This window comes from Opisthocomus hoazin, chromosome 8 (assembly GCF_030867145.1).
Source record: "Opisthocomus hoazin isolate bOpiHoa1 chromosome 8, bOpiHoa1.hap1, whole genome shotgun sequence".
Classification (NCBI taxonomy): Eukaryota; Metazoa; Chordata; class Aves; order Opisthocomiformes; family Opisthocomidae; genus Opisthocomus; species Opisthocomus hoazin.
In genome coordinates, this window is record NC_134421.1 from 19,716,938 (window position 1) to 19,740,716 (window position 23,779).

Below are 23,779 nucleotides of genomic sequence, written 5' to 3' on the forward strand. Positions count from 1 at the left end.
TTGGGCATTGCCGTAACAGAGACTCCAAAGCATCTTAGAGAAGTAAATAGTTCCCATTCTTGTGCATATTCCTTTATTCTGTTGATGAAGGGCTCCACAGAATGAGTGACCTAAAACTTCAGGGAAAACATTGGGCTTAACTTTTACAAGTTGTGATTTGCATTATAGTTGCTTGGGGATACATTTAATTTCTCCATTTTTTTTGGTCAGCAAGGTTATGTAAATTCAAAATGGCACAGTTTTGAAGAAACAGTAGTTGACAAGGAAGTTCTAGATATTGCTAAGTAATTTTATTCGCGTATTTCTTTTGCTTTGCTACAATCTTATTGTTTTCCTCTTCTTATCACAGCTGTGTCAGTCAGTTATGCCAGCGGGGGTTGACAAAATCTCCACTTCCCAAAAATACGTTTTGGCAAGGCGACGCCTGGTGAAGCTAATAAACAACCGAGCCAAGCTGCTTTCTCTCTGTTCTTGTATCCTTCTAAAACTGCAATGACCATCAAGGTCATGCTCAAGCAAAGCAGACAAATAGGAACAGGTTCTTTTTTACCTAGATTTCTGACCACCTCGAACAACACTTTTTGCAAAAAGGAAGTCTGAAATACGAAAAATCAAATTAGTGAGAGGGTACTGTTCTGCTATTGTCAGAAAGTAAGTACTTTTGAGTTAGTAATTCCCATCGTGGAGACCCTGCTAGAACTTCTTGCAGCATTATAATGGAGGAGTTAATACAGCCCAGCTCGTTAGTTCAGTACCCAGGCCCACTAAACATACTTGTATGTGGAAGAAATATTTTGAAAAATAATTTTGAGGTGCCTATCAGAGCAACCGGAGTTTCCAGTATTGTAGTCAATCTTGCATAAACCTAATCTCATAACCACCAGTAATTCTATGGAAATAACGAGTCACGCACAAAATAATTGTCTGCAGCGGATCATAATTTTCCTCTGAAACCTACTTTGGGAAAGATGTGCTCTGACAGACTTGCATGTTGGAACTTGAGGTGTTACTGCCACCCTCAGCTTTATAACCTCAGCTTTAATTCACTGTCTCTGCAGCTGAGCTGTCGTTACAAATCACATGAGCACTCATACTCTGCTGTGGTGCAGTGCTGGTTTAAAGCCTCTTCAGGGTGAGCAGCAGTCATTGAGGTACCCTAGACAGCGCTGCACTGAAGCAGGTAGGGAGAGTGCAAGCGATCCGTTACCAGGCCATAAGAGTGAGCATGAGAAATTTCTGGAGGGGAGGGGACTGATGGTTGAGCTAATACCTTCAGCCGCTTCAAAGTGTGTGAATATGCTCATATAGTAAATGTACAATCTAAAGACAACAAAATCAGACTCCTTCACTTAGATGTGTCTGCAGATATTATAGAAACATGCCTCTTCATTCTTTGGCGTCATCTGGAACACTATCTGCTGCATTGCACGCCCACTGACTCCCAAGACTCGCTGCTGTCCTCCAGGATGTCATTTAAGAAAGGAAGGCTGCAAGGTAAAATTTCTCAAACATCGAAGTGCATTTGAATAACTTTTGATGGTTAACTTTAAAACTGATTTGCTACTATTAATATTTTGCCATTTAATAAAAGAGATTTTGTTTGGATGGGACATACCTTAGGATTTCCCCTGGAGACTTGGCAATACAAATATTGTTGAGCCATAGACTTTTGGGGTTCTTTTCTATTACACATAACCTCCAAAGAAAAGTAAAATGAATGAGTTTTTTCTTATTTCTGTTGTTCAAACCAAATGAAGTTCAAATAATATAATCAGATCAGTGATTCAAAATAGCTGACACGAAAATATTTTAATATAATAATCTAAGCTGAAATGAAGAACTAAATTGAAGACATGCTTTTGAAAGTATTTTTAGAATTGTAGGCACCACTGATTCACCAGAAGATTTTAAGTTTCTGGAATTTTGGTTTAAAAAAAAATTTTTGAAATGGAAGGGAGTCAGGAAGTGAGAATTGATCTGGGGAGGAGGTTTTTGGGTTTTTGCTTGAAGTGCTATGTTGTGTGATCAAAATTATCTATGGCTCTTTAATGAGTTAGAGAAAATAACATTAAGTCAAAAAATTAAGTGTTACTTCTAATGCACAGGTTTACTGACCAATTTGGAACACTGTGTTTTAAAATAATTTTATAACTTCATGTGGAGATGGTAGTGTTGAGCAGCCAATATGATTTTAACGTCTCATTTTCTATCACTAGATTCCTTCGGTTCAGAGCCTAACTTGGATTTTAGTGGCGGACTGAATCGAGTGAGCCAGCATGATATAGAACAGGTGAGGTGTGACAGACTGCTGAAAAGTACAGAATGTGCTTGATTACCATACAGCTATTGAGAGCTGTCTGACGGTTTTCCCACCTCTGAACAACCTGTGGTAACACCCAACAGGATCTAATTCAATTTAGGATTAAAGAAATGTTGCAAAATTTTTTTGGAAAGTATTGTGAAGCAAGTAGCAGTTGTGCTGCTGCACATATACTTTCAAGTTTTAATAGAAAAAGTTAAATGAAAAATGAGCTAGACTTGCAAAACAAACAAACAAATCATTCTTTTTCTCTTGTAAACTAGTCAAATGCTATGTATTTTTTAATAACAGCTTTCTGAAAACATCACTTATGCTTGAAAGACTTGCAGTGTCAGGATTCCCAATTTTCTGTGGCTGTTTACTACAGGTCAGCTGCAGCTAGGCTGTAGAGAACTGAGATCAAAAAGGGTAACAGAAACTGAGGAGACTATAAAACGTGAATGCTAGCAAAGAAGTGATTTCTGCTTACACAGCAATTTGTGTAAATCCAAATTTACACGGTGATTTGTGTAAATTTGTTGCAGAGGTGGCAGGAAAAAAAAGATCACTTTTATTAATAAATCCCGCTGACACTTCATTTATGTCCAGAAAAAAACTCTGCTTGAAAACATGTGCAGTTTCAAATACCTTTATAAGCTCAAGAATTGTAAGAACAGTTGTATGTGTTTTTTGTGATGAGTCATCCGTCTTTATTTTACTTTTGAACAAATGAAATAATACGGTAACATCTTGCTAAAATACCTAGAATGTAATTAATTTTTTTTCAGGGATTGTTTACATATGTATTAATGAAAAAATGTTGTCTATGCACATGGACTCTTAACTCCTGAACAGTCCTTAAAGGACTAGGAAAATTTTAATTGGAAGAAGTGTTTGTATGACTATAACTGAAGAAGCTGAATTGTGTAAGACTGTCTGATTCCTCAAAGAGGAATTTAATTCCTACAGCTTGGAGAGATTGTAAAGTGCTAATATTTGGATAATTTGTAAATGTTCTGAGTCGCCCAAAAACCTGTAGAAAGGCTATCCATTATATGATTTAGAGAGAAAAACGTAAGGGAAGAGTGCAAGTAGTACTTAGGAGAGTCAGAAAAAGCATACTTTTGAAAGTGCTTTAGAGTAGAAGCCATGGTAAAGGGTTGATAGGTAATTGATGATGGATAAGCAGACATTCCAGAAAGAGAAGATTTTGTACTGATGACTGCCACAAATCTCTGTTTCTCAGCTTCAGATTGAAGCCACGAACAGCTTTGGTGAATCTCTGCAGAAGAAGCTTCTGGACATCGAAGGGTTATATTCTAAGGTTCGGTCACGATACACCTTTATTCAAGCTCTTGTTAGACGTATCCGTGGTCTCCTAAGGATATCAAGGACCTAAAAGACACTGATACATGTTGCTTGCCCCTTGAAGCAATGTACTAGGGCAGGCCGCCTGCATCATCAGATTTTATAGATCATACATTTTCTAAATGATGTCAAAAATATTTTGTTACTTTTTTCTTATCCCTATGGATCAGTTTTGTGTATTCTTTCCTACTGCTCCCAACTTGAAAAGAAAAATAAAGGATTGTTTTTAACTGAGTTATGATTACTGTAAAACTTCAAGCAAGAAAGAATTCTAAAGGATGTAAAGGAAACAAAAGGGGTTCTGCAGCTGTGATGATACTGCATCTATGGGTGCTTTCAGAGAAGACTGAAAGGTCTGTGTCTGTTCATGCTGCTCTTGCTTCACACACAGGTGTAGTGAGAACAAGGGTTCCAAGTTCCAGCGGGCAGTGTAATCACTCCTTGCTGTGGATTCTGGGTGAAAGGTGACCATTTTGCACTGTGAACGGCTTGTTTCTGCTCCCCCTTGCCCTGCCCTAGTGGAAGCTGCTTCTCTTTCGATGAGTCTAGATAAGAGAAAAAAAATTATGGGGAAGTTGTGGAAGTGACTGTCTTGGGTTTGGTTCTTAGGGCTTGGGGCAGTAAAGTTTGCTGTGCTATCCTTGCTGGAACAGGAGGGTAAGGACAGAATGAAATGTGTGAGGAAGCGGCCAATATGCCAGAGTAGCAGATTGGTTCTCTAGTTACAGGTTGTTCTCATAAGAGATATTCACATCTCCTTGTCTCTGATTTAAAAAAAAAAAAAAGGTGTAACCACTGATTATTGATGTAAGATCTCTTGGATTTCTCCTTATTGCACTGTCTGGTCTTAAAGCTCAGTTTTCCATGCGTGCCTGGTAAGTTCTGCCTCCCCTGAGTTTTCATTACTTACTCTTCGGTACCTTCTATGATTTTGTACTTACCTGCAGAAACTGATTACATAGATGGGATCATCTTTGGTGCAGGAAGGTGACAGCCCTGCTCTCAGCTGAAGGTTACTGGCTGGTCCGTAGGAACAGTGAGCTACGAGTGGTTTACGCAGTTGGGCTTTGCTGGTCCTCCACAGAGCAGCTCTCCCACCCCGGTGAAACCCAGGCAGCACCGTCCGGCGTTTCCCCTTGAACACGGGGGCGTAACCGCAATGCTGCGGCCTCGGCGGCTCTCGCCCTTCCAGGCACCAGCAGGCCGCTGCCTGGGCGATCGGTAATGTGCGCGCCCTCCGGGGCCGCTGCCCCCGCGCCCGCCCCTCACGGCAAAGGCCCTCGGCCCCGGGGCGGCGGCGCCCGCGCACCGCCCTAGTGCCCGCGTGACGGGGGCCTTCCGCCATCTCGGCTTTTTTAAACCGGGTGAGAGGGCGGGGGGCGGCGCTTCCCTCGCGCAGCGCTCTCCCGCCCGCCCTCGCCGCAGACACCGCCCCCTGTCCGAGGCACGCGCGGCCCTGCGCTTCCGCCGCCGCAGATTCGCCACGATTTCGCTCCGGGGCGCTTTTCTTTCCCGCTTTTCTCGTTCCCCTCCCCGTGCCTCTGCGCAGTGAGAGCCAGAGGAGCCCCGCGCTCGGCCCTTCCCTTCCTCGCCCAGAGCGGGCGGGCGCCTTCCGGCCCCGTGTCGAAACGGCGAGGCCCGGGGGGGAGCGCCTCGTTTACTCGCCGCGGTGTTCGACGTGGAGCCTGCGAGCGGCGGCGGCAGGGCCGGCGGGGCGGGGTGCCCGCGGCGCGGCGTAGCGGCTCGACATGGGTGAGGAGCGGGCGGCGGGAGGCGGCCGGGCCCGAGGCGGGACGAGGGGAGCGATGGCGGCGGGAGCGGTTGCCACTGGCCTGCCCTCAGGCGCAGCGCGTAGCCGGGGCCGGCGCGCAGCGCGGCGCGGCCCTCCCGGCGCGCTGCTGGGGCTGAGGCGCCTCAGGGCAGCGTTCCCCGCCGCTCCCAGCCGCCTGCGCGGGTCGGAGATCGCAGCTGACTGAGTTACTGTCTCTCAGGCCTCCGTGGCGCAGCCTCCCAGCTGGGACGTTCCCATGGAACGCCTATGGCAGCTGGGCTTGCTGAGGTGGTTTGCCCGCCTGGCAGTAAACAGCGCCCTGAGCAGCGCTGTGCAAACTGGCAGCAGAGGGTCCGTCAGACCTTCTCTTTGCTTTCCAGGTCTGTAGTGTGCGTGGCTTGTGTGATGGGATGGGCTTAGAACCAGTAGAGCAACCTGTTCTCAGTTGGAATTCCTGCTTATGCATAAGCACGCAGCTTACTGCTCCCTCCTTTCCCTGGAAAGGCATCACGGGTGCCCAGAAAGGCAAACACAAGGCATAATTTTTATCAAAACTTCTTTCAATAAGATCTTCATTACAAATCTGCTCTAATTTGTTGCCTCTGATGTATTTATCAAATGTGATTCTACCTTGTTTGGCATTTCATTACCTTTTACAAGCTTTAGATGGATTTACAAAATTATTATTTAGCATTAGATCTGTTTCTTACAAAAATCATTGGAAAAAATGTTGTTGTTACTGGCTTAGAGCATTAGCGTTGTTTCTACAATTAAACATCTAATAGGCACAAATGAGATAGTGGTCTGGTCGCAAATACTCTTACATGCATTTAAAGAATAAATGAGGTGTTGGGGAAAGCCAGTTTTGGAAAAAAAGTAAAAAAAAAAAAGGTATTTAAAATCAGCTTGCTAGACTTCTCTGTAGCATTAATGTACTTCATTTCTTGCAGCTTCATGGTTTGTAGTGGGCTGTGATTTAACATGTACCTACTGATTGATACTTAATTTTGAGAAACAAGAAGTGGATGGTCCTGTGGGAGACCATAAACATCAGAAAGAATTCTTTCGGGCTTTGGTGTGTCCTTGTATAGTTTCTTGCATTGAAAAGATAGAGGCTGATACAAACAGTAAAGAAGTCTCAGATTTCAGCAAATGAGAGAAAAGGAAAAAAAATCCTAACCACAATGAGGAAGGCTGATGCTGCTGCAACTTGGTTTTGCTGGGTTGATCTGCGATAAAATAGCAGGAAGATACCTGTGTACTGAGCCACGTTATATCTAAGCAATAACCTGCAGTTCCCTATTCTCACTAGAGAAAAGGAACATATTGTTGCTCAGTAAGAAATGAGGCCGGTCGGTCTGCGTTTCCATGTCCTCCATATTGCTGGCTGACATTGAAACGTCTTTCTGTTCTTTGTAGGGGGCTTTTTCTCCACCATCTTTTCCAGTTTGTTTGGAACTCGAGAGATGAGGATTCTCATCCTGGGACTGGACGGAGCCGGAAAAACAACCATTCTCTACAGGTTACAAGTTGGAGAAGTTGTTACCACCATTCCGAGTAAGTGGTTAGTCCCTTAGTGAAAACAGCCCATTTGCCTGTAACTCTAACAAGTTAACTTTGTCAGCTGAGCTCGCTACACGCTTCCTTCATAAACAAAAGGACCTTATGTTGGGGGAGCCTGGTGCCGTTGTATTTGAGAACTTCCTTGCGCAACAGTGTGACAGTGTGCTGTAGAAGTACTGTGAAAAGGAATTATTTTATGCTGCCCTGCTGAATGCAGAAAGTGTTTGACGTGTTTGTCAAGATTGTTACCATGATTTGGCAGGCTTTTCTTGATATGTAAATGTTCAGTAAATGGTAACTGTTGACTGTATAAGTCTTTTGTCTCCAAATATAGCTGTAACGCCAATTCTGCAGATCATTATCGCACATACAAAATTGTGCATAGGATGGTGTCAGTTACTTGCACCTGTTTAGTTTCTTTGACAAGTGTCTTCAGTTTGTTACGTAAACACTTCCTTTTAACACAGAGAAGAAGAAGAAATCAGATGGTTTAACTGTACACTATGTAGAAAGTAACAGAACTCAATGTGAGAGCTCATGGGACGAGATGATGCTTATTTAAAAAAGTGTAACTGATTTCACCAATTGTCTTAGCGTTCACGCAGCCGGACCCACCTGTCACAAACACCCAGACCTGTGTGCTGGAGGGGTCTGGCTAGGATGGCTCTGTAACGTGATGGGCAAGGGACGCTTGGCTTTTGGGTCCCTGTCATGTCTTTTCAGTTCCTCCTGAATGGCCACGATAAACTGACTTTGGTCAGGTCTTTTTTACCTTTTGGAAGCCAGCAGTTTACTATGCCATAATCCTTTTGCCCTAGGGTTTTTCTTATTTCAGCCTCCATAAATTTCAGGCAGTCTGCGTCCTTCGTTCACTTCCCTGTATTGTGCTTCTCTGGGCTGGCAGGAAAAGGAATGGCGTAGATGATTTGCTGTAATCTTATTGCCACCTTCCCGATACCACAGCGTCAAGTCTTCTGCTGAGAAGCTGGTTCTGCTGTGGTCTTATGAGAGCACAGACCTGGTGTTGACTTGAAGGACGTGTTCCTTAGTGTTTTATTGCTGTCAGTTGTGTACCTGGTTATCAAAAGAGGCCATGCCTTTAACCCTTGCTTCTGTTTCTTTTGGTGATTTCAGGCACGCTTCTGTTCGTGTTTAACAACCTTGGCATTTGTTACAAATCTCTACAATATGTTTACAACGTGTTTTTATTGTTCAAAGAAAAAAAATTACTGCATTATTTTGAGCCATAGATGTTTGTTGGGGTAACTTATGCAAAGGGCATGAACTTCATTATTTAGCTACTGATAATTTTCCGGCCTGAAAATTTTAAATGAAGTGCTGTAATGTTCTTCAGAAAAATAAAGAAAAATCACCAACAGTGAAACTGTTTTAACTTTGTTTCAGCCATTGGCTTCAATGTTGAGACAGTGACATACAAGAATCTGAAATTTCAAGTTTGGGACTTGGGAGGACAGACAAGCATAAGGTAATAGATCTCTTAAAATCAAAATATATCATATAATTAAATTTATCTGAATAAGTTATTGGAATTCTCTGGCACCTCTGAAAATTGATTCTTTTAAGTTTTAAAACCAGCCCATTGTCAGGAGAGCACTTTCGTCTGACAGAATTCAGTTAGTGAGACCTGTTTTGGACTACAGATTGGAAAGAAACAAGCGGATGTTTTCACTGGTATAGTTTTGCTTTGAAAAATGAGCTTACTTTGTGTAGTAGGCAACTGTGTAACATTCTGAGAAAGAGGGAAGCGAGTGATGTAAACCCAAAAAAGATATTTAAATATTCTTAAGAATGCAAAGCTAGGAAGTTGAATTTAGGTATAGGTTAGATTTTTTTTTAGCAAGCTTTACAAGTTTTGTAATGAGTCATTATATGCATAATTGTAGTGATCTCCTCAGTACCCCTTTTCTTATTTCTCGATCTTTTTGTGATTCCTTTTTGAACACTAGGTAATTAAGGTAATTAGTTCATTAATAAGTAAGGTACACGTTCCTTTCCTTTTTAGTTTCAGTAAGATAATTCTGAAAAGGTGGTTTCTTTTGATCCTTGTTAATTACTTGTCTGTATGAAATAGTCATTTAAGTTTTCTCTGTTTAATCTTCTTTGGTGACCATAATGAAGCTTTTGTGTTTAAACTTTCTTTGTTGCCCTGTCCCTCAGTTACAGACCTGATGTCCGGCAGGCCGATTCCCAAATAAACCTGTTCCCAGCACTTCTGTCCTTTCCCTGTTTTCAAGATGTCTTTTTTTCCCCACTTCCCCGCAAGTATTGAGAGTATTTGTACTGTCTGTTCATTTTTGTAGCCTCTCGAAGGTATCTTCTACTTGCTTCCTGGGGCCTTTCACCCCAGAGACAGTTTTCACTTCCTCTGGGTAATCTGGTTTTCGTTATCTGGCTAAAAAAGCACTGCTAAAAGTGCAAATTATATGACTGGAACTTATCTTCCTTCTGCAGGCCGTACTGGCGGTGTTACTATTCAAATACAGATGCAGTCATTTATGTGGTGGACAGCTGTGATCGAGACAGGATTGGCACTTCAAAGTCAGAGCTTGTGGCTATGTTAGAGGTAAGAAAACAGGGATGACAGTCTTATCGGTGGAACAGAAATTGAGAAAGTAAAAGCTTTTTTTGGACCAAATGTGAAATTTGATTCAGTGACTCGAGTGAAGCTTAATCTCACTTGTGAAACTCCAGCCCTCAGAATAGGCCATGCAACACATCTGAAGAGCACTAAATACGCTGCAGATATGCCACAGTTTTGTGCCGCGTTGTCTGGGCAGTAAGGTGCATGTAGCCTTTTGGTCACATCAAAATTTATCTGTCTGCAAGGACAGCTGCTCAGTACTTCAGTGGTGGCACTTCAGGCCCTGAAGGATTAGCAGCATTTAGTATCCTACTGTGTTTTGAAGCTGAAGAACATATGTAGAACAGGGTCATATGAGTAAGAAGATGAGTTCGCAACTTCCCCCCCCCCCCCCCCCCGCCCCGATTCCTGCAAGCTTTTTGATAGGCCTTGTTAAATCCTACTGCCAGCTTGTTTCATAATGTAACAGGCATAACCAGTGATGTTTGAAATTGTTCCTGGGTGGCAGGATGCTGGGAACAACTGGAATTGAAAGTAAATACCACTCTTTCACTGGAGAGTTTTCTAAAGAAGCGAACTGAAAATAATGAGTTGCTGAAGCTTCTTTTCATTCTATGGGTTTTCTCTGCTTAAATAAATTCAGTAAAAGTCTCTGCAACAGCTTGTGTGATTGCCCTTTTTTAGGAAGAAGAGTTGAAGAAAGCCATTTTGGTGGTGTTTGCAAATAAGCAGGACATGGAACAGGCCATGACTCCCACAGAAATGGCAAATGCACTTGGCTTACCGGCTTTGAAGGACCGAAAATGGCAGATATTCAAAACCTCTGCAACTAAAGGCACCGGGCTTGATGAAGCAATGGAATGGTGAGTAACAGTCTAATTATGCTAGCTTCATTAGAAAAATAGTTTGGGTTTTTTTGTTGGTTTTTTTTTTTTTTTTTTTTTTAAGACTGGATCTATGAAGTCTGTCTGACATAGAAGCTGAGTCCGCATTAGAGGAAAGAGTGGCTTCCTCCTGAAAGTATTTCAATGCAATTGAAACGACTTTCCAGTAAACTGACTTAACCTTTTTCCTAGGTTGGTGGAGGCCTTGAAGAGCAGGCAGTGATACAAAGCTGACCACTGCAAAGAAGTTTCAGCTATATCCAGCAGCCCTCTTTCTGCAGTCAAATGTTGTCAGGCCACAAATACTTGTAAATAGGACAGATTTGAGTTTGACTCCTGTAATGTGGATGCCTCTCTTGAATTGTAAAACTGAATCAAGTGACTGTCTGTGTACATTGTGATATTCCATTTCTTTCTTCTGTTTCAAGGATGGACTTACGTTAATTTGTGTGAAAGCCTTACTGGCTGGGAAAGTCTTTTTTGGTACCCCCCCCCCCCCCCCCCCCGTGATGGTTTTAAGTTTGAGTGGCTACTATATTCGTGTAATTAAAACACTAATAAAATCTGGAACTGTCAGCTGTACTCATAGGTGTGTTGCTTGCTAGAGGCTGCTTGCTTACAGAAACAAGTCCAGCTGCTGCCAGTTCTAACAGCCACGTAGCTGAACACTTAAAGAGGTTTCCTTAAGCTGATCTTGTTATACTTTGTAATCCTTTAGTGTAGATATGCTGTCACAGTGAAGTACAACAGAGATAAACAGCATTGCCTCTAGCTGTTAATGGAGCATTGGTTTTCTGAAAGGAAAATAAATGTCTTCAGTAGCCACCTACTGCCCTGATGTGGCAGGGCCATAATCTGAATTTAACTTCTGCCTCCCTACGCTGTTATTCCCATACTCTCAGCTTAGCCAGAAATGACAGTTAAGTTGCTTGGTATAGCTGCAGAAGCTGAAAGACAGATCAAAGGTGGGAGGCAGACCCTTTTCTCTCCAGGAGCTAGGATGCAGTCATCACATAACCCATCTTTTAAAAATGAAGTAAGATTTAATATTAAAAAATTGTCCATTCAACTGTACATGCTCCGGGAAATACACAGGTTTGGAAAAAAATTTGAAAAGCTTTTATTTAAGATCCTAGATGAAAAAGAGGACCTGAAAAAATACTAATAAATACAATTAAAATATGTAAATACTTTTTTTTAAAATGCAATTTCAAGCTAAAGAACTAATTACTTTTTATAAATTAATCATCCAGGAAGGAGAAGCCTTTTCATTCCACCATTGCTAAATCTTTCAGTGCATGACTTCGAGGTCTCTTGGCCTTGTAGCCAGGGCGCAGGAATTCTATTTTTCTTTTCCTGGTTTCTGCTTTATTCTTATGTCTCTTCAGCTTCCTCCTTGCAGCAATGTCGGGGTTTGCTACAGTCTAGTGAAAAACAATACATTAGTTTGCTTAGTGACAACTACCAGCTGTCCCTGGAGACATCAGATACTCGCTAGGAAACTGGTGACTGACAAGACAACGCAGGGGTTTTGTTAGGCTCCTCAAAACTGGGGGTATTCTGCCTTCTCTGCCCAGGCTTCCCACTGCTCTTCCGGTAAGGGGGAAAGCACAGCATCCCTGTCCACCAGACCCTCTCCAAGAGGCTGGTCTTCAACAGATTATTGTGAAGGCTCAGAAATGAAGCCGTCCCAACTCAGGATGACGTTCTTCCTTTGGCTCACCTTCCTGGTCAGCTCTCAGGCACTCAGGAGAAACCCCTTTTCTTTTCCCCAGAAGAGAAAGCAGACTCTTACCTGCAATGCTCTCTGCTTTTTCCTCATCGCTCTTTTCTGGTTGGCCTGTTTCTGCACAGAAGAAAAGGCAAGCGAAAAAGCCTCCAGTCCAACTAACTTCTTGAGCAGTTCTATGATTTCTTGGGAAAGGTTCTTCAGTGTTGGATCTAATAAAACAAAAATAACTTGCTTAATCTTTTTCAGCATATGGAATGAAAGCCAAGAGCCAGGAAGGATTCCTCGTTCTTTACTAAAGGATGACTGTACTGATTCACCTTTCCCAATATACTGTAGAGACCAGAGCAAAGGTGCTTGTGAAATCTGCTGGTTCTTCACCAGCTTTCCCAGGGGACCACAAGTAGTGGTGCTTCACACAGGCAAACAAAAAAGCAATGCTTCTGAGAAGCAACATTTTTTTCAGGAAGATGGTGGCATCTCAGAGGTTATTAAAAGCAGCTTGCTGTATGTACACAGCCACCAAGGCGCTTTTGGAATAGGTGTTGCTGGACACAGAGATGAGTCCAGCCTTGTCGGTCAGCATCTCTGTCCAGTATGCACAATGAAGGCCGGCTCAATGGGTGGGATCGCTAGTTGGTTACACTGTATTAACTACAAGCACTGGGGAAAAAAAAACTATATTGGGGTGGGGGGGAAACAAGCTACAAAGAGATGCTAAGGGGAAGCCGAGAGCAGAGCAAACGTTTCCCTTGGTCTTCAAACAGATCCCTCTTCAAGTGCTGCGCAATGAATTTTCATGGCGTATACAAACCACAGGTTTTTGAGTAATATAACTCTTTTTGGTTTGTCATCTGTTCTTCTCCTGACATTGGATTTTGCTTGACTAACACATTTCCAAGAGCTACCTAAACACCAGTGTCCTGCTCTTAAGCCAAGAGTCTCTTGTGTTAGATGGGAAGTTGGCTTGTCTTTCCCTCACCAGTCCTGACTTCTTAAGATCTTTTCGCCAAACACGGATCTCCAGGGAGAAACAAGCGCTGTTGCTCCGGCAGCATCTGGCAGGGCAGAGCGACCTGGACTCGGGGGGAAGGGAGCAGCTCTGCGCACAGTGCAGTGGGTGCCCGCCTGCCTGCACACGCTGCGTGCCCGTGGCAGACAGCTCTCTGCCCCTGCCCGCAAAGGTTACTTTCACTGTGCATGCCCAGCACTCACTAAAGGTCATTTGCTCTATTTCAAAAGGGGGAGCTTGGGGAAAACATGAAGGGACACCAAACTGACAGTTCCAACTTCTACAGTCCCTTGCTCTACAGTAGCACACACCTGGTTTTACATTTAAACTGAAACACACTTTTAACCACAGGGCACAGATCTCCGTGTTCCTAAGCCCCACAGCAGATCTAACATGGTAACTGAGAAAGAATGGCACGTAGCAACAGCCTTCTTCTGGCTTCTGTAACACGCCCCCGTTCCTCTCCTCCGCGAGGACTCCATGAGTCTTGCCACCATGAGTCCACCCTTGATTACTACACTTTTTCCACTACATCACACGCTGAAGCTTTACCCACTGGCACGTAGGAGCCTGCCTAACTTTAGTCCAGCCTTTTTTCTTTGTCAACATGCAGATTTTTGTTCCAGCTGTCACATGCTCTCGTTTCCTGGTTAGACTGCAAGTACGTGAAATTCACCGCTGATGGTATCTGCGCCTCAGCAGACCAAAGGGATGGCAGGCGGTGTTTGTGCCGAGGCAGAGCTCTGACACACTTTGCTCCTCGCTACTCTTTGTGAGGGAAATCACTTACCTTGCTCTGCATAGGTGCTGTTCAGCTCCCTATACAGAGGGGTGAGAATTGTCGGAAGGTACGGCTTGATCCTGTCCTTCCCCAGATCCACCGAGATTGCTCCCAGGAACTTAAAGATGCAGCTTCTCTGGAAATGAGTGTGTGGGACATGGGGTAAGGAAGGCTGGAAGGAAACGGCCTCACCGAACTGCTGCAAGGGGGCTGTGCATCTCTGTTCAACGTGTAAGGCATCGCTTCAGACACCCGAGTCAGAGACTCACTGCTGCTGCAAGGTCTTGGCAGCGAGTACAGCCTTTCTACAAGACACAACCCCACGGGACCTGTAATGTCTGAGCTGTGACTCCACAGGGTTCCAGCTGTTCACGCTGTGAACGTGCCTGTTCTCACTGCCCTGTACTGAGGCAGCTGAAGACATCAAAGTTTACCCTCTGTAACTACACCGCGGGGAGCTACAGTGCTTCTGATGCTCTCCCACACCTCCCCTTCTCCTAGCAAGTCACTCCACCCTGCCCTTCCCCTGCCTGCACAACCCTAGCTCTCTGGGGCTTTTGAAGGCAGTGCTCTGTCCCCTTCAGCTCAGTGCCTTTGGCCCTTCCACCCTCCCACCACCCTACACGAGAGCTGGAAGCAACAGGAAGGAGAAGCAGACTGGCACAAGCCTTTCCTGAGAATCCTGAACTGAAATGATGCTTATTTCTTTGGCGCTTACTAACCCTTGCTTCAGCACCAGCTCTCAGCACCCTCTCTACAGCTGGTCCCCTGGCAGCAAAGAGCTAGAGCACCGCTCTGCTGCGCAAGTGCCCACCACGTCAAAAGCAGTTGGTCTAACCCTGTTCTTACCTTTAGAGGGACCTTAGGGGAGTATGCTGCTTCTCGCTTTGCCATGAGAGACAGCTTCTTCATTAACCATAGCAATGTGGCTGGCTGGCCCTTCTCGCCTGTGTCCTCTCTTTCTCCCTCTCCTTGAGCAGAACTGTCTTTGTCTTCCTCATCTGAGGCCTCCTGCTCTTCCACTTCACAGGCAAGGTCTCCTTCGGCCTCTTTACCTTCTTCTAAGGCAGGAGCTAGCAAGTAAACAACTTTTGCTACAAAAAGCAAATTCTTTATAACCTGAAGTGTAAAAACAGAGTAGTCAGTTGCTGTGGGTTCCCCCAGTGTCAGCATCAGCAGTACATAAGAGCCAAGGCTAGATCTGCAAGAGGAACTGGCCAAGCCAGGAGGCTGTAATGGCTTCACCCCGTGTGTTGCTCCTAACAGAAAGGCCCACCCCAATATCTTCCTCTTCTCTAGTGTGGAAGAGTCTGTCCCCATGAGCTACCATGCCATTGGAGCTCCAGCACCCCCTAAGGCAGGGCTGCCCCTTTTGTCTTCCCCACCTCCAGCAGCCCCTAACTCTCCATAAGGAAGTCTCCGACCAGATTCACAGTGGAATCGGACCTTCAAGCAACAGCACACAGCTGGACTAAATGCTCCCAGCAGACAGCCAAGGCTCCAGTGGGGAACCAGCACCAGAGATCTGGCTGCCCGCTGCAGGATCTGGCTGCCCAGCCTGCTCCAGTCGGGGCTGCAGAGCCAGGCTCTCCTTGACAGAAGGGACCTCACTCCTGCCCTGCATGGTGCCTCCCCTTTCTGTCCCTGCCACCCCTCAGCCCTTCCAGCAGGCTGACACCACAAGGGGGGCTTTTCCAGACCCCTCTTGGACACGGACCTGCTCAGATGCCCTCAGCACAGAGCAGCCGGCCCTGCATGGTGTGTCTGCCCAGAGGCACTGCCGGCCATCAGCGCTGCTGCCCTGACCAGGACGTAACACTCCCCACGGGCCAGGGCCTGCTCTGCGCCCTCCTGCAGCCCCAGACCTGCTCTGGCTCCTACCTGCTCTCCCAGAGACAGGTCCAGGAACTTGGACTGCAGCTGATGGCAGAATGCAAACACGAGTTCCTTCATCTGGGGAGAGGGAAAAGGAGAAGGAAATTACTCCACGAAAGGGAGCCAGTAGTAGAAACTCAAAGCAGCGTTTTGCAGTCACCAAAGGTGGTTCCCAGGGGAGCCCAAGGGATCAGCTCAGCCAAACTTCTGCCTGCACCTTGCAGCCTAGAAGGGGAATCTGTGCTGCTGAGAACAAGACCCCGGAGCAGAGACCCTCCCAGCAGCAGAGACGCCTCCTCAAATGCGTGAAGTGATCAGGATTTAGGCAACAGACAAGCAACTGAAAGAGAGATGTGCATGCTAAACTGTAACACTGGTTTTACATCCCAGACAGGGAATGGGCTTGGGCAGGGGGGAAGGAGCCGTACAGACATCATTACCTTTTTGTCCAGTTCAGCAGTCAAGAAGACTGTGGATGCAGACAGCTCTGCTGATGTTTTTTTCCTCTTCCCTGCCTTTCTTTCCCTCCACTTGTTGACAAGCTCTTCTGGCTTGTAAGATGCAAACAACAAACCAAAGATCTCAGTAGCTGTCAGCCAGACCCAGCTGTGAGGATACCACAGGTGAGACTGGACATGACCTGGGGGAAAGAAAACCTCTTTCAGCACAGGAGCTGGTCCAGTGAGAGCAGAAAAAGAACCAGGTCCCTCCAAGAATTACTACAGCACATGCTACAAAAAAAAGTGAAGGAAATGAACGTGCTCATCTGCTCAGAACACAATCAAAGACTTCCTAGCAACTCTATCCAGCCAAAGCACAGAGCGGCAAAAAGCTACAGGTAGCCAAATGTCCCCATGGTGACCAGGTGCTCTTGAACGCTCCCACAGCAATTCCAAACATCCAAAGACGGGACCATTGCTGGAAAGCGATGGCAACTGGGCAGGAAAAGCGGGCATGGCACAAAAAGACACTTGCTCAGATCCTGGCTCGCCAGTCGTGTTTCTGCAGCAACTATGGTCCCCTCAGCTACTCAGTGCCACAGCTCATCTACCCATGATGTCTGGGGACAAGCTGCTGTGAGACTTGGCTGAGTTGGCCCTGCTGCAGATGGTCAGATTGAACCCCTGGATGGAGACTGAGGATGCTTCAGAGAAGAGATGGAGTCGCCCTCTTGTCTCGCCTCTGTCCAAGCTGCACATCACCAAGCAATCCAGGATTTACAAGGGCTATCTCCTGTCTCACTAAAGGCACCGGGTTGGCTGAACAATTCGAAGACATTAACCAGCCAGATCCAGGCCTTCTGACAGCAGCAAAGAAAGCAATTAAAAACAAGGCAACAAAATGCCACTAAGTCAGGCTGACCCTGTACAGTCTCACTCGTAGGGAAATTGCTTGAATCAAATAACCCCCAGGCCCTAATGTGCTGGCAGACACACAGCATTTACAGTGCCATTACCATGTGTCATTGCTTGCTGGCTGGTATGTGTAATCTCACCAAGAAAATCTCATCTTCCCAGGAGAACTGAATGCTTTCATCCAAGAGGACGTTAATTATGGTCAAACACGCAATAGTTTGCAACTATCTGCTCTTGGGATAATAGAAAATACTTCCCAGCAACCGAGACAGAGGGTGCCTTGTTTTCATCAACCATGTAACATTTTCCATTAACATCTTCTCTTTCACTGCGCAGTAACAGCCGTGTGTTTGCATTTTGCAGCCTGCAAACCTTGTATGTCAAAGTTCAGTTGTTTATATTAGGGTCTGAAAAACCCCACGGCACACAAAGAATGTTCCTTGTAACACAGCCGTAATAATTCTTGACACTTACCCCAGATCTTGCTCACAACATCACTGTTTTTGGTTAACTGAATCAAGCTGCACTCTGTGATTAGCTTTGTCACCAGCACAAGAAAGCTGAATAGCAGCCTATCTGCAGCCTTCTCCTCCTCCTCTTCAGTTATCTAATAAAATCAGTACGTCAAGAAAGATGCTTATGAGAACATGAAGACAGTGCTTATTTACCCTACTAGATAAATTTCAGATCAACCCTGCAAAGAAACTGAAGACTGACTAGTATCCAATTCCTCAAAGAAACAGAAGAGAAGCAGCCCCACTAGAGCATTTCCTCTGGAGACTGAACCTCTGCAGGAGATTATCATCACAACCCTTCTTCTTGGTTTTTATGCAGATGTTACTGCAACAAACTGTTAGGTTTCTAAATGCAAGCAATCACACACATTGTATATCACTTATATCCATACATGTATTTGTGCACATTTGATTCTCATCATTAGAGCCAAGCTGAGCGCAGCTTTGCCCTGTCACCTGGGAAGCCCCAAGTTGTTATGACAACACTGTCTGCGCTGTGTTTTACTAAACCGCCTTCAGGTCCTCACCCTGCCTAAAATCACCAGCTGGCTTGATACAACCAGTCAGTGCTTTACCTACATGTCACAGCACAGGGGGTGATTACACTGAATTTCTCCTCACTGCAGGTATTTTATTTTCATCTCTTGCCAATTTACATACCCCGAGGTTCTTCTTTTTTGTTCTGCGTGTTGCCTTTGCACATAGTAACAGACGTGGCCGCTCCCCAGGCACAGTGACTGGGATCCCTTTGGGATTATCACATGCCAAGCAGAATCTCAGGCAGCCTTGTTACTCTGAGTTTATCATGTGCACACCCCCCCCCCCCACCTTTCCATAAAACAAAACCGTGGTCTGATGTACAGGAAGCGACCTCCTTTGAAAGTCAAAGCTGTAGGTAACACTGAACAAAGCACAGTCACAAGCAATGCACTCTTGACCTTCCACGCTCACGCAAATCTCTGCAGCTAGCAGACACATTTCCCAGTCAAACGGACACTGTCAGTGTGATCGTCAGGCTGTTTTCCAACTAAACAGATTCAAATCCATCCCAGTGCTACCTGTGCACCCTGCCATTCTTTCTGATGGTGGTTTTTGTAACTCCACTTCAAACAAAAAGACAGAGGTCCCTCCTCTCCTGCCACCGCAGGAAGGACCAGAAGCAGGGAAAGCTACCTCAGCATACTTACTGCCACATGCTGTCAACCCACCAAGTCACACTAGTAAAAACCAAAAGCCTGCAACTGAAGGGCTGTCTCAAGAACCCCCTCCACCCACAGAGATCTTGAGAGAGGCTGGAGCAAGGAGCAACATATCTGCTGGTTACACAGCATGGCAGCAGGCTCAGCCCAGGTGGCTTTGCAAAGTTCCTTTGCCCCTTGTGCTGTGACACATGACATCAAGTTTGGGCTTACAGTCAAAAAATATGGTTCTAGGTCAGTGAGGTCCCCTTCAGAACAAATGTGTGTGGTGTCTTTCCTCAGTCCTAAACAATAGCTCCAACTGTTAAATCTCTCCTACACTTCTTTCCTTTTTCCATTTTCTTAATTCTCCTTCCCCAAGCCTCACATATGGGAAAAATTACTTACGTCTTCAAATTTAATTGGGTTGATTTCTTTTTCAATCAAGGTGAGGACAGCTTCAAGCCGCCGTTCAAACATTACTCCCTCCACTTCAACAAACAAACCGCATGCCTGGGCAGCCAACCTCCTGTGTGAGCTCTGCCAACAGAAAGAATAACACCCCTTGTTACTTCTTGATAACCAAATCCTGCAGCTCCCACATGCAGGAGCTGGTAGCAACCCTTACTTCTGCCTGTAGCAACAGCATCTTAAGAGAAGCTGGTTTTCAGAGTACTGTTGAAAAAGGCAGTGCTGCCAGCTAGGGACAAAAGTGCCTGGCAGCACAAGTTATCCCTGGAAACACGCCCTAAAACTGCATGCCAAAAGGCCTTTTCCAGCTCGGTTCCCAGCTGCAAAGCTCTAGGAGCTACTTTGCACTTGTTGATTCTTCACAGCGCAACAGGCGGCTCACAGCTACGAACCAGAACTGAACACATTAGCGAGGAAAAGGATGAAGCGCTGAAGAACACTTACTGCACTAGTGTGGAGGGAGGGACAGAACCTGAGTCCAGGCTGAGAAGAACTAAACACCCAGGTGCCTAGATCAAAATGGGAAATCTATAACACGAGGCTGGCCACCTTCCAGCTGCCAGCGACAGAACAAAACAAGTCTGAGCTAAAGACAGCACTAAAAGCCAATTATTGGGATCAGAAGAGCTTTAAGGAATTTGCTCAAACCCTTAACCTGAGCAAAGACTATGCCTGGTGAAACACCTGAGTCAGAAGAGGAACGGTTGGAAGGCAGTGCAACACAGCTGGGAAGTCTGTAGGCTGGCCATCAGCATCAGCACTTCCCTACATTTGTGCAGCTTTATGAAGCTATACCATTTCTTGCTCTTCTAACCAGCAAGAGCTTTGGCACTAAGCACAGCTTTACAGAGCTTTTATTCTAAGCTCAGTCTTGCCCATACTCCTTTCTTAAAACTGCTAAATCAGGTACAACCGAATCCACCAATCCACCAGACCTGGTACTGGCAATCTCTCACTTGCCTTAATCTTACTCAGCCCCCCAACAGACTTCAGACCTGGTCAGTGAAAAGACCAAAGAATACCTTCTTGCTGTGAAACCACTCCGTGACCAGCGAAAACATCAGGTCTTGTTTTTCTTTCTTTATCTTACTGAGGAGAGATTTACACGTCAAAGCCGCCATCTTTTTGCATTTGGCAGAGTCATCATTTACCATCATCATACAAAGAGAGATTAAAAACAGCCCACAGTATTTGTGGAGGAGATCCTAGAAAGAAACAACCATGAGTCAACTGCACATCCCCAAGGAGCTTCTGGCATTTAAAGGGGAAAAGAAGGGTATTTGTTGCAGCGCATACAGGAACAATGTCAGCCCTGAGCGGAGTCCACGTCAAGGCAGATGAACTGAAAGGACGGGATAACCCAGTTGCTGGAGCACCCAGGGAGTGTACAGCAGCCTCAGCCCTGCTCTGGCTCTGACCTGCTAACACGTCCCTGGGAGAGCAACGTTGAGTGTCAAACCTTAAAGGGCATTTTCATGCCCAGCTCTCACTGAGACGGGCTTAAGTCCCTCAGCACTGCAGCAATCAGCCCAAAGGTCCTTCTCTCAGAGACAGCAGCTCCTCGCTACTTTACAGAGCTGCCGGGAACCAAGTTAAGATACTAAATCTAATCAGGTGGCGGTGAAGCACAGCTTACTGTGCAGAATTTCTCTTCCTTCCTGCCAAATTCTTGCTCAATTGCACTTCTCTCAGTCTCCTGAATGCTCAGTCAAGCTCCAGCTGCAGAGCTTCAAGGCAGCTTAGCATTTTGCGTATGTCATCCTGCATAGATGCATGGTTATTGTTTAGCTTTCATTTTGATCCACCCCACTGAGAAGCCCTCCCTCTCCAGTCAGGCCAACAAAACAGATATGGTACATGACATACCAGCTTTGTCAACAATATCTCTCATAAACATTGAAAAGCTCCCACAATGAGAAAAGCCTAGACCTCACTTTCTATTCATGAACCATTTCCTAAACTGGTTGTCTTTCTTCCTGGCATAAATCACCATCAAGTTTATCCAAACTCAGCTGACAGAGCTTTATTTTACTTGCAGACTGAGCACATTAGATAAAGAAGTCCTGCAGACTTTCCAGCATGTCATTTCTCTTTTGGAGCAAAGCCAGGTTCTTTGGAGATAAGTGGACGTTCTGCTCGTGATAAGAGATCATAGGAACTACCAAGTGCTTCCAAAATAAACTGCTCCAAAAACACTGCTATTGGAAGCTGCAGGAACCGCTGGATGCTTGGAACACCACGGGGTGTTCGTTACCTGTGGGAACATGTCAAGGAGGTACGTGATCATCTCCAGTGCAGATTCCCTTCCAGTTTCATACTCATACCTGTGAGGAAATGATTAACGGTTAGGGCTGGATGAATATTCTAGAAAATTGTTAACAGTTCACAAGAATGGCAAATGCCAGAAATGCACACTGATAGGGATCTTTCTACAACAGCTACCACACCTGGTCTGACACTTGGGACAAGAGGAGCAGCAGGCCCATCAGCTCCATCTCTCAGAGAATGGGCACAGGGAGACAAACAGGCAAAAAAGGGCTCCAGCCAACTTGAGTCAGCACAGCTGCACTTGTCCTGTAGTGCTGAGAAACAGGGTAAATGGCTGTCACCTCGAGCAAGGGAGGGGTCATGCTCAAAAGGAGGTTTCAGGCACAATGTTCCTGCTGAATTGGTACAGTTGATCTCAACTGTGCCTGCAACTTCAGCTGAGACCACTGCCATAGGACAGCAGTCATAAACGCACCTTCCCTTATTCCTTCTGGATTTTCCAGTTCACCTGATTCACAACCAGTGGAGCTGGTTAACCACTAAGCAAACAACAGAGCCTCTGCTTACAAAGAGATAAAGAACAACAAAACCAGCCGTGGAACAGGGAAGAGAAAAAGGACTTGCTTTATCAAACAGCCTGTCTCTGAAAAAGGGAAGTGTTGTAGAGGTAGGAAAATCAAGACTTCAACCACACCTTCTGCTCCTCTACCAACAGCCCTTTGGCACACAAGGTGGCCACTAAAGTCACATTTAAGCAACAAGGTTCTGTTCTGACAGAGAGGTCAGGAATATAAACTCACTCCAGTTGTGCTAGTATGAAATCCAAATTGGGTTTCAGCTTGTCACCAAGGGGGTAGTCCAGAATATATTTTAAGTAAATCTGGAAAGAAAAAAACAACAGAGAGGAGTTAGAAGACACACTCAGGAAAGCTTGTAGGAAGGTTATGAAGAAAACTTAGTGATGGAGCAGCAAATTTATGGGAATCATCCCTTTCATCCTGGTTCCTATTACACAAGGGGCCAGCAACTGCTCTCAAGCTCTGTGCCCAGAACAGGATCTGCAGGCATCTGACAACTGCCAGACTGATCTTTAGAGTATTACTGTGATTTGCACAGGCTTCTGTTAAGAGAGATTCTGCATCCTTCAAAATTCATCCTGTAACTATGGAAATGCACAATTTCGATATGCGCAGCTCCTGCTGCATCCGTATCCCAATGCTTGAAAAGAAGCAAACAATTCTGCCTTTTAGCTGCCTTTAGCCTGGAAAAAACGAGGAAGTAGTGGGAAGGAATTATGGATTTGTGGCAAATTCTCTTCTGCTGGGACTGAGAAAAGGGCAAGACTCTTAGTTACATAGGCATGAAAGCCTCCAAAGGAGGGACCACGCCACTGCTGCCGAGCAGCTAGCTCTCTGAAAGCACACCACGGCAAGCAGTGTCATGGTCGGCAAGCAGTCTGCGATTCTGTTATGTGTCAGTCACAAGAACTAAAGCCAGCCAGGCACGAGGCGACAAGGATTAGTAAGAAGGGGAAATGGGGCTAGGGGTTCAGCAGCGCTAAGGCACACGTCTCTGAGAGCTGGGATGGCCACACTAAGCCCTCTAGCCTGTTAGACAGGTGTAAGTAAAGTAAGATGAGAGACTTTCTACCAACCTGTCTGCACTGGACTCGCACTGGCTCGCTCTGACCCGTGATGGCGAGCTGGGCAACCTTCTGCAGCACATCATCAATTTCAGGGACAATCAGCTTCCTGGATAAAATAGCCTAAAAATGTGAAAGCACAGCTGGAGTCACGTCATTCTGCTAAAAGGGTGGCTTACAAATCGATACCTGTTTCTCTTGGCCTCAAGTTGTGTCAGGGGAGGTTTAGATTGGATATTAGGAAAAATTTCTTTACTGAAAGAGTGGTCAGACATTGGAACAGGCTGCCCAGGGAGGTGGTGGAGACACCATTCCTGGAAGTGTTCAAAAAACATGTAGATGTGGCACTTCAGGGTATGGTTTAGCAGGCACGGTGGTGTTGGGCTGACGGTTGGACTTCATGATCTTAGAGGTCTTTTCCAACCTTAATGGTTCTATTCTATGATTCTCGGAGCACACAGAATAC

At 45.5% G+C, this 23,779-nt stretch overlaps 4 protein-coding genes across 5 annotated transcripts in view; 2 read left to right on the plus strand and 2 right to left on the minus strand.

The window, feature by feature from the left end:
* The window catches only part of NUP205 (nucleoporin 205), a 54,499-nt gene extending 50,801 nt beyond the window's left edge, over positions 1–3,698 (plus strand). For both annotated transcript variants that reach the window (XM_075429403.1, XM_075429404.1), the window contains 4 exons: positions 350–473; positions 1,366–1,494; positions 2,217–2,290; positions 3,546–3,698. In XM_075429403.1, the coding sequence (XP_075285518.1) occupies positions 350–473; positions 1,366–1,494; positions 2,217–2,290; positions 3,546–3,698 (480 nt within the window). The remainder of the gene's footprint in view (positions 1–349; positions 474–1,365; positions 1,495–2,216; positions 2,291–3,545) is intronic.
* A 160-nt stretch (positions 3,699–3,858) lies between these two features.
* Positions 3,859–5,013, minus strand: LOC142362311 (uncharacterized). Its single transcript, XM_075429405.1, has 2 exons — positions 4,609–5,013; positions 3,859–4,212 (listed from the first exon to the last, which is right to left on the minus strand). Exons 1-2 carry the CDS (start codon positions 5,010–5,012, stop codon positions 3,939–3,941), a joined length of 678 nt encoding a protein of 225 aa, XP_075285520.1. The 5' UTR covers position 5,013; the 3' UTR covers positions 3,859–3,938.
* A 184-nt stretch (positions 5,014–5,197) lies between these two features.
* ARL1 (ARF like GTPase 1) lies at positions 5,198–11,063 on the plus strand. The gene is made up of 6 exons (XM_075429454.1): positions 5,198–5,419; positions 6,858–6,995; positions 8,406–8,487; positions 9,474–9,585; positions 10,288–10,466; positions 10,680–11,063. The coding sequence occupies exons 1-6, from the start codon at positions 5,416–5,418 to the stop codon at positions 10,708–10,710; spliced, it is 546 nt and encodes a 181-aa protein (XP_075285569.1). The 5' UTR covers positions 5,198–5,415; the 3' UTR covers positions 10,711–11,063.
* Positions 11,064–11,583: 520 nt separating this feature from the next.
* UTP20 (UTP20 small subunit processome component) overlaps positions 11,584–23,779 on the minus strand; it is a 66,130-nt gene continuing 53,934 nt past the window's right edge. The window contains exons 51-62 of the mRNA XM_075429453.1: positions 23,326–23,436; positions 22,472–22,551; positions 21,658–21,727; positions 20,426–20,608; positions 19,341–19,472; positions 17,714–17,846; positions 16,325–16,524; positions 15,891–15,962; positions 14,859–15,128; positions 14,019–14,145; positions 12,283–12,428; positions 11,584–11,911 (exon numbers count right to left, since the gene is read on the minus strand). Coding sequence (XP_075285568.1) covers positions 11,756–11,911; positions 12,283–12,428; positions 14,019–14,145; positions 14,859–15,128; positions 15,891–15,962; positions 16,325–16,524; positions 17,714–17,846; positions 19,341–19,472; positions 20,426–20,608; positions 21,658–21,727; positions 22,472–22,551; positions 23,326–23,436 — 1,680 coding nt within the window. The 3' untranslated portion in view covers positions 11,584–11,755. The remainder of the gene's footprint in view (positions 11,912–12,282; positions 12,429–14,018; positions 14,146–14,858; positions 15,129–15,890; positions 15,963–16,324; positions 16,525–17,713; positions 17,847–19,340; positions 19,473–20,425; positions 20,609–21,657; positions 21,728–22,471; positions 22,552–23,325; positions 23,437–23,779) is intronic.

Excerpts from the sequence above, each read along its gene's own strand:
- LOC142362311 (XM_075429405.1), bottom strand. The coding sequence starts at position 5,012 with ATGGCGGAAGGCCCCCGTCACGCGGGCACTAGGGCGGTGCGCGGGCGC. Across the intron at positions 4,213-4,608 it reads TATGTAATCAGTTTCTGCAG|ACTCATCGAAAGAGAAGCAG; the intron begins GTAAGTACAAAA and ends TCTCTTATCTAG.
- ARL1 (XM_075429454.1), top strand. Across the intron at positions 8,488-9,473 it reads GGAGGACAGACAAGCATAAG|GCCGTACTGGCGGTGTTACT; the intron begins GTAATAGATCTC and ends TTCCTTCTGCAG. Across the intron at positions 10,467-10,679 it reads CTTGATGAAGCAATGGAATG|GTTGGTGGAGGCCTTGAAGA; the intron begins GTGAGTAACAGT and ends CCTTTTTCCTAG.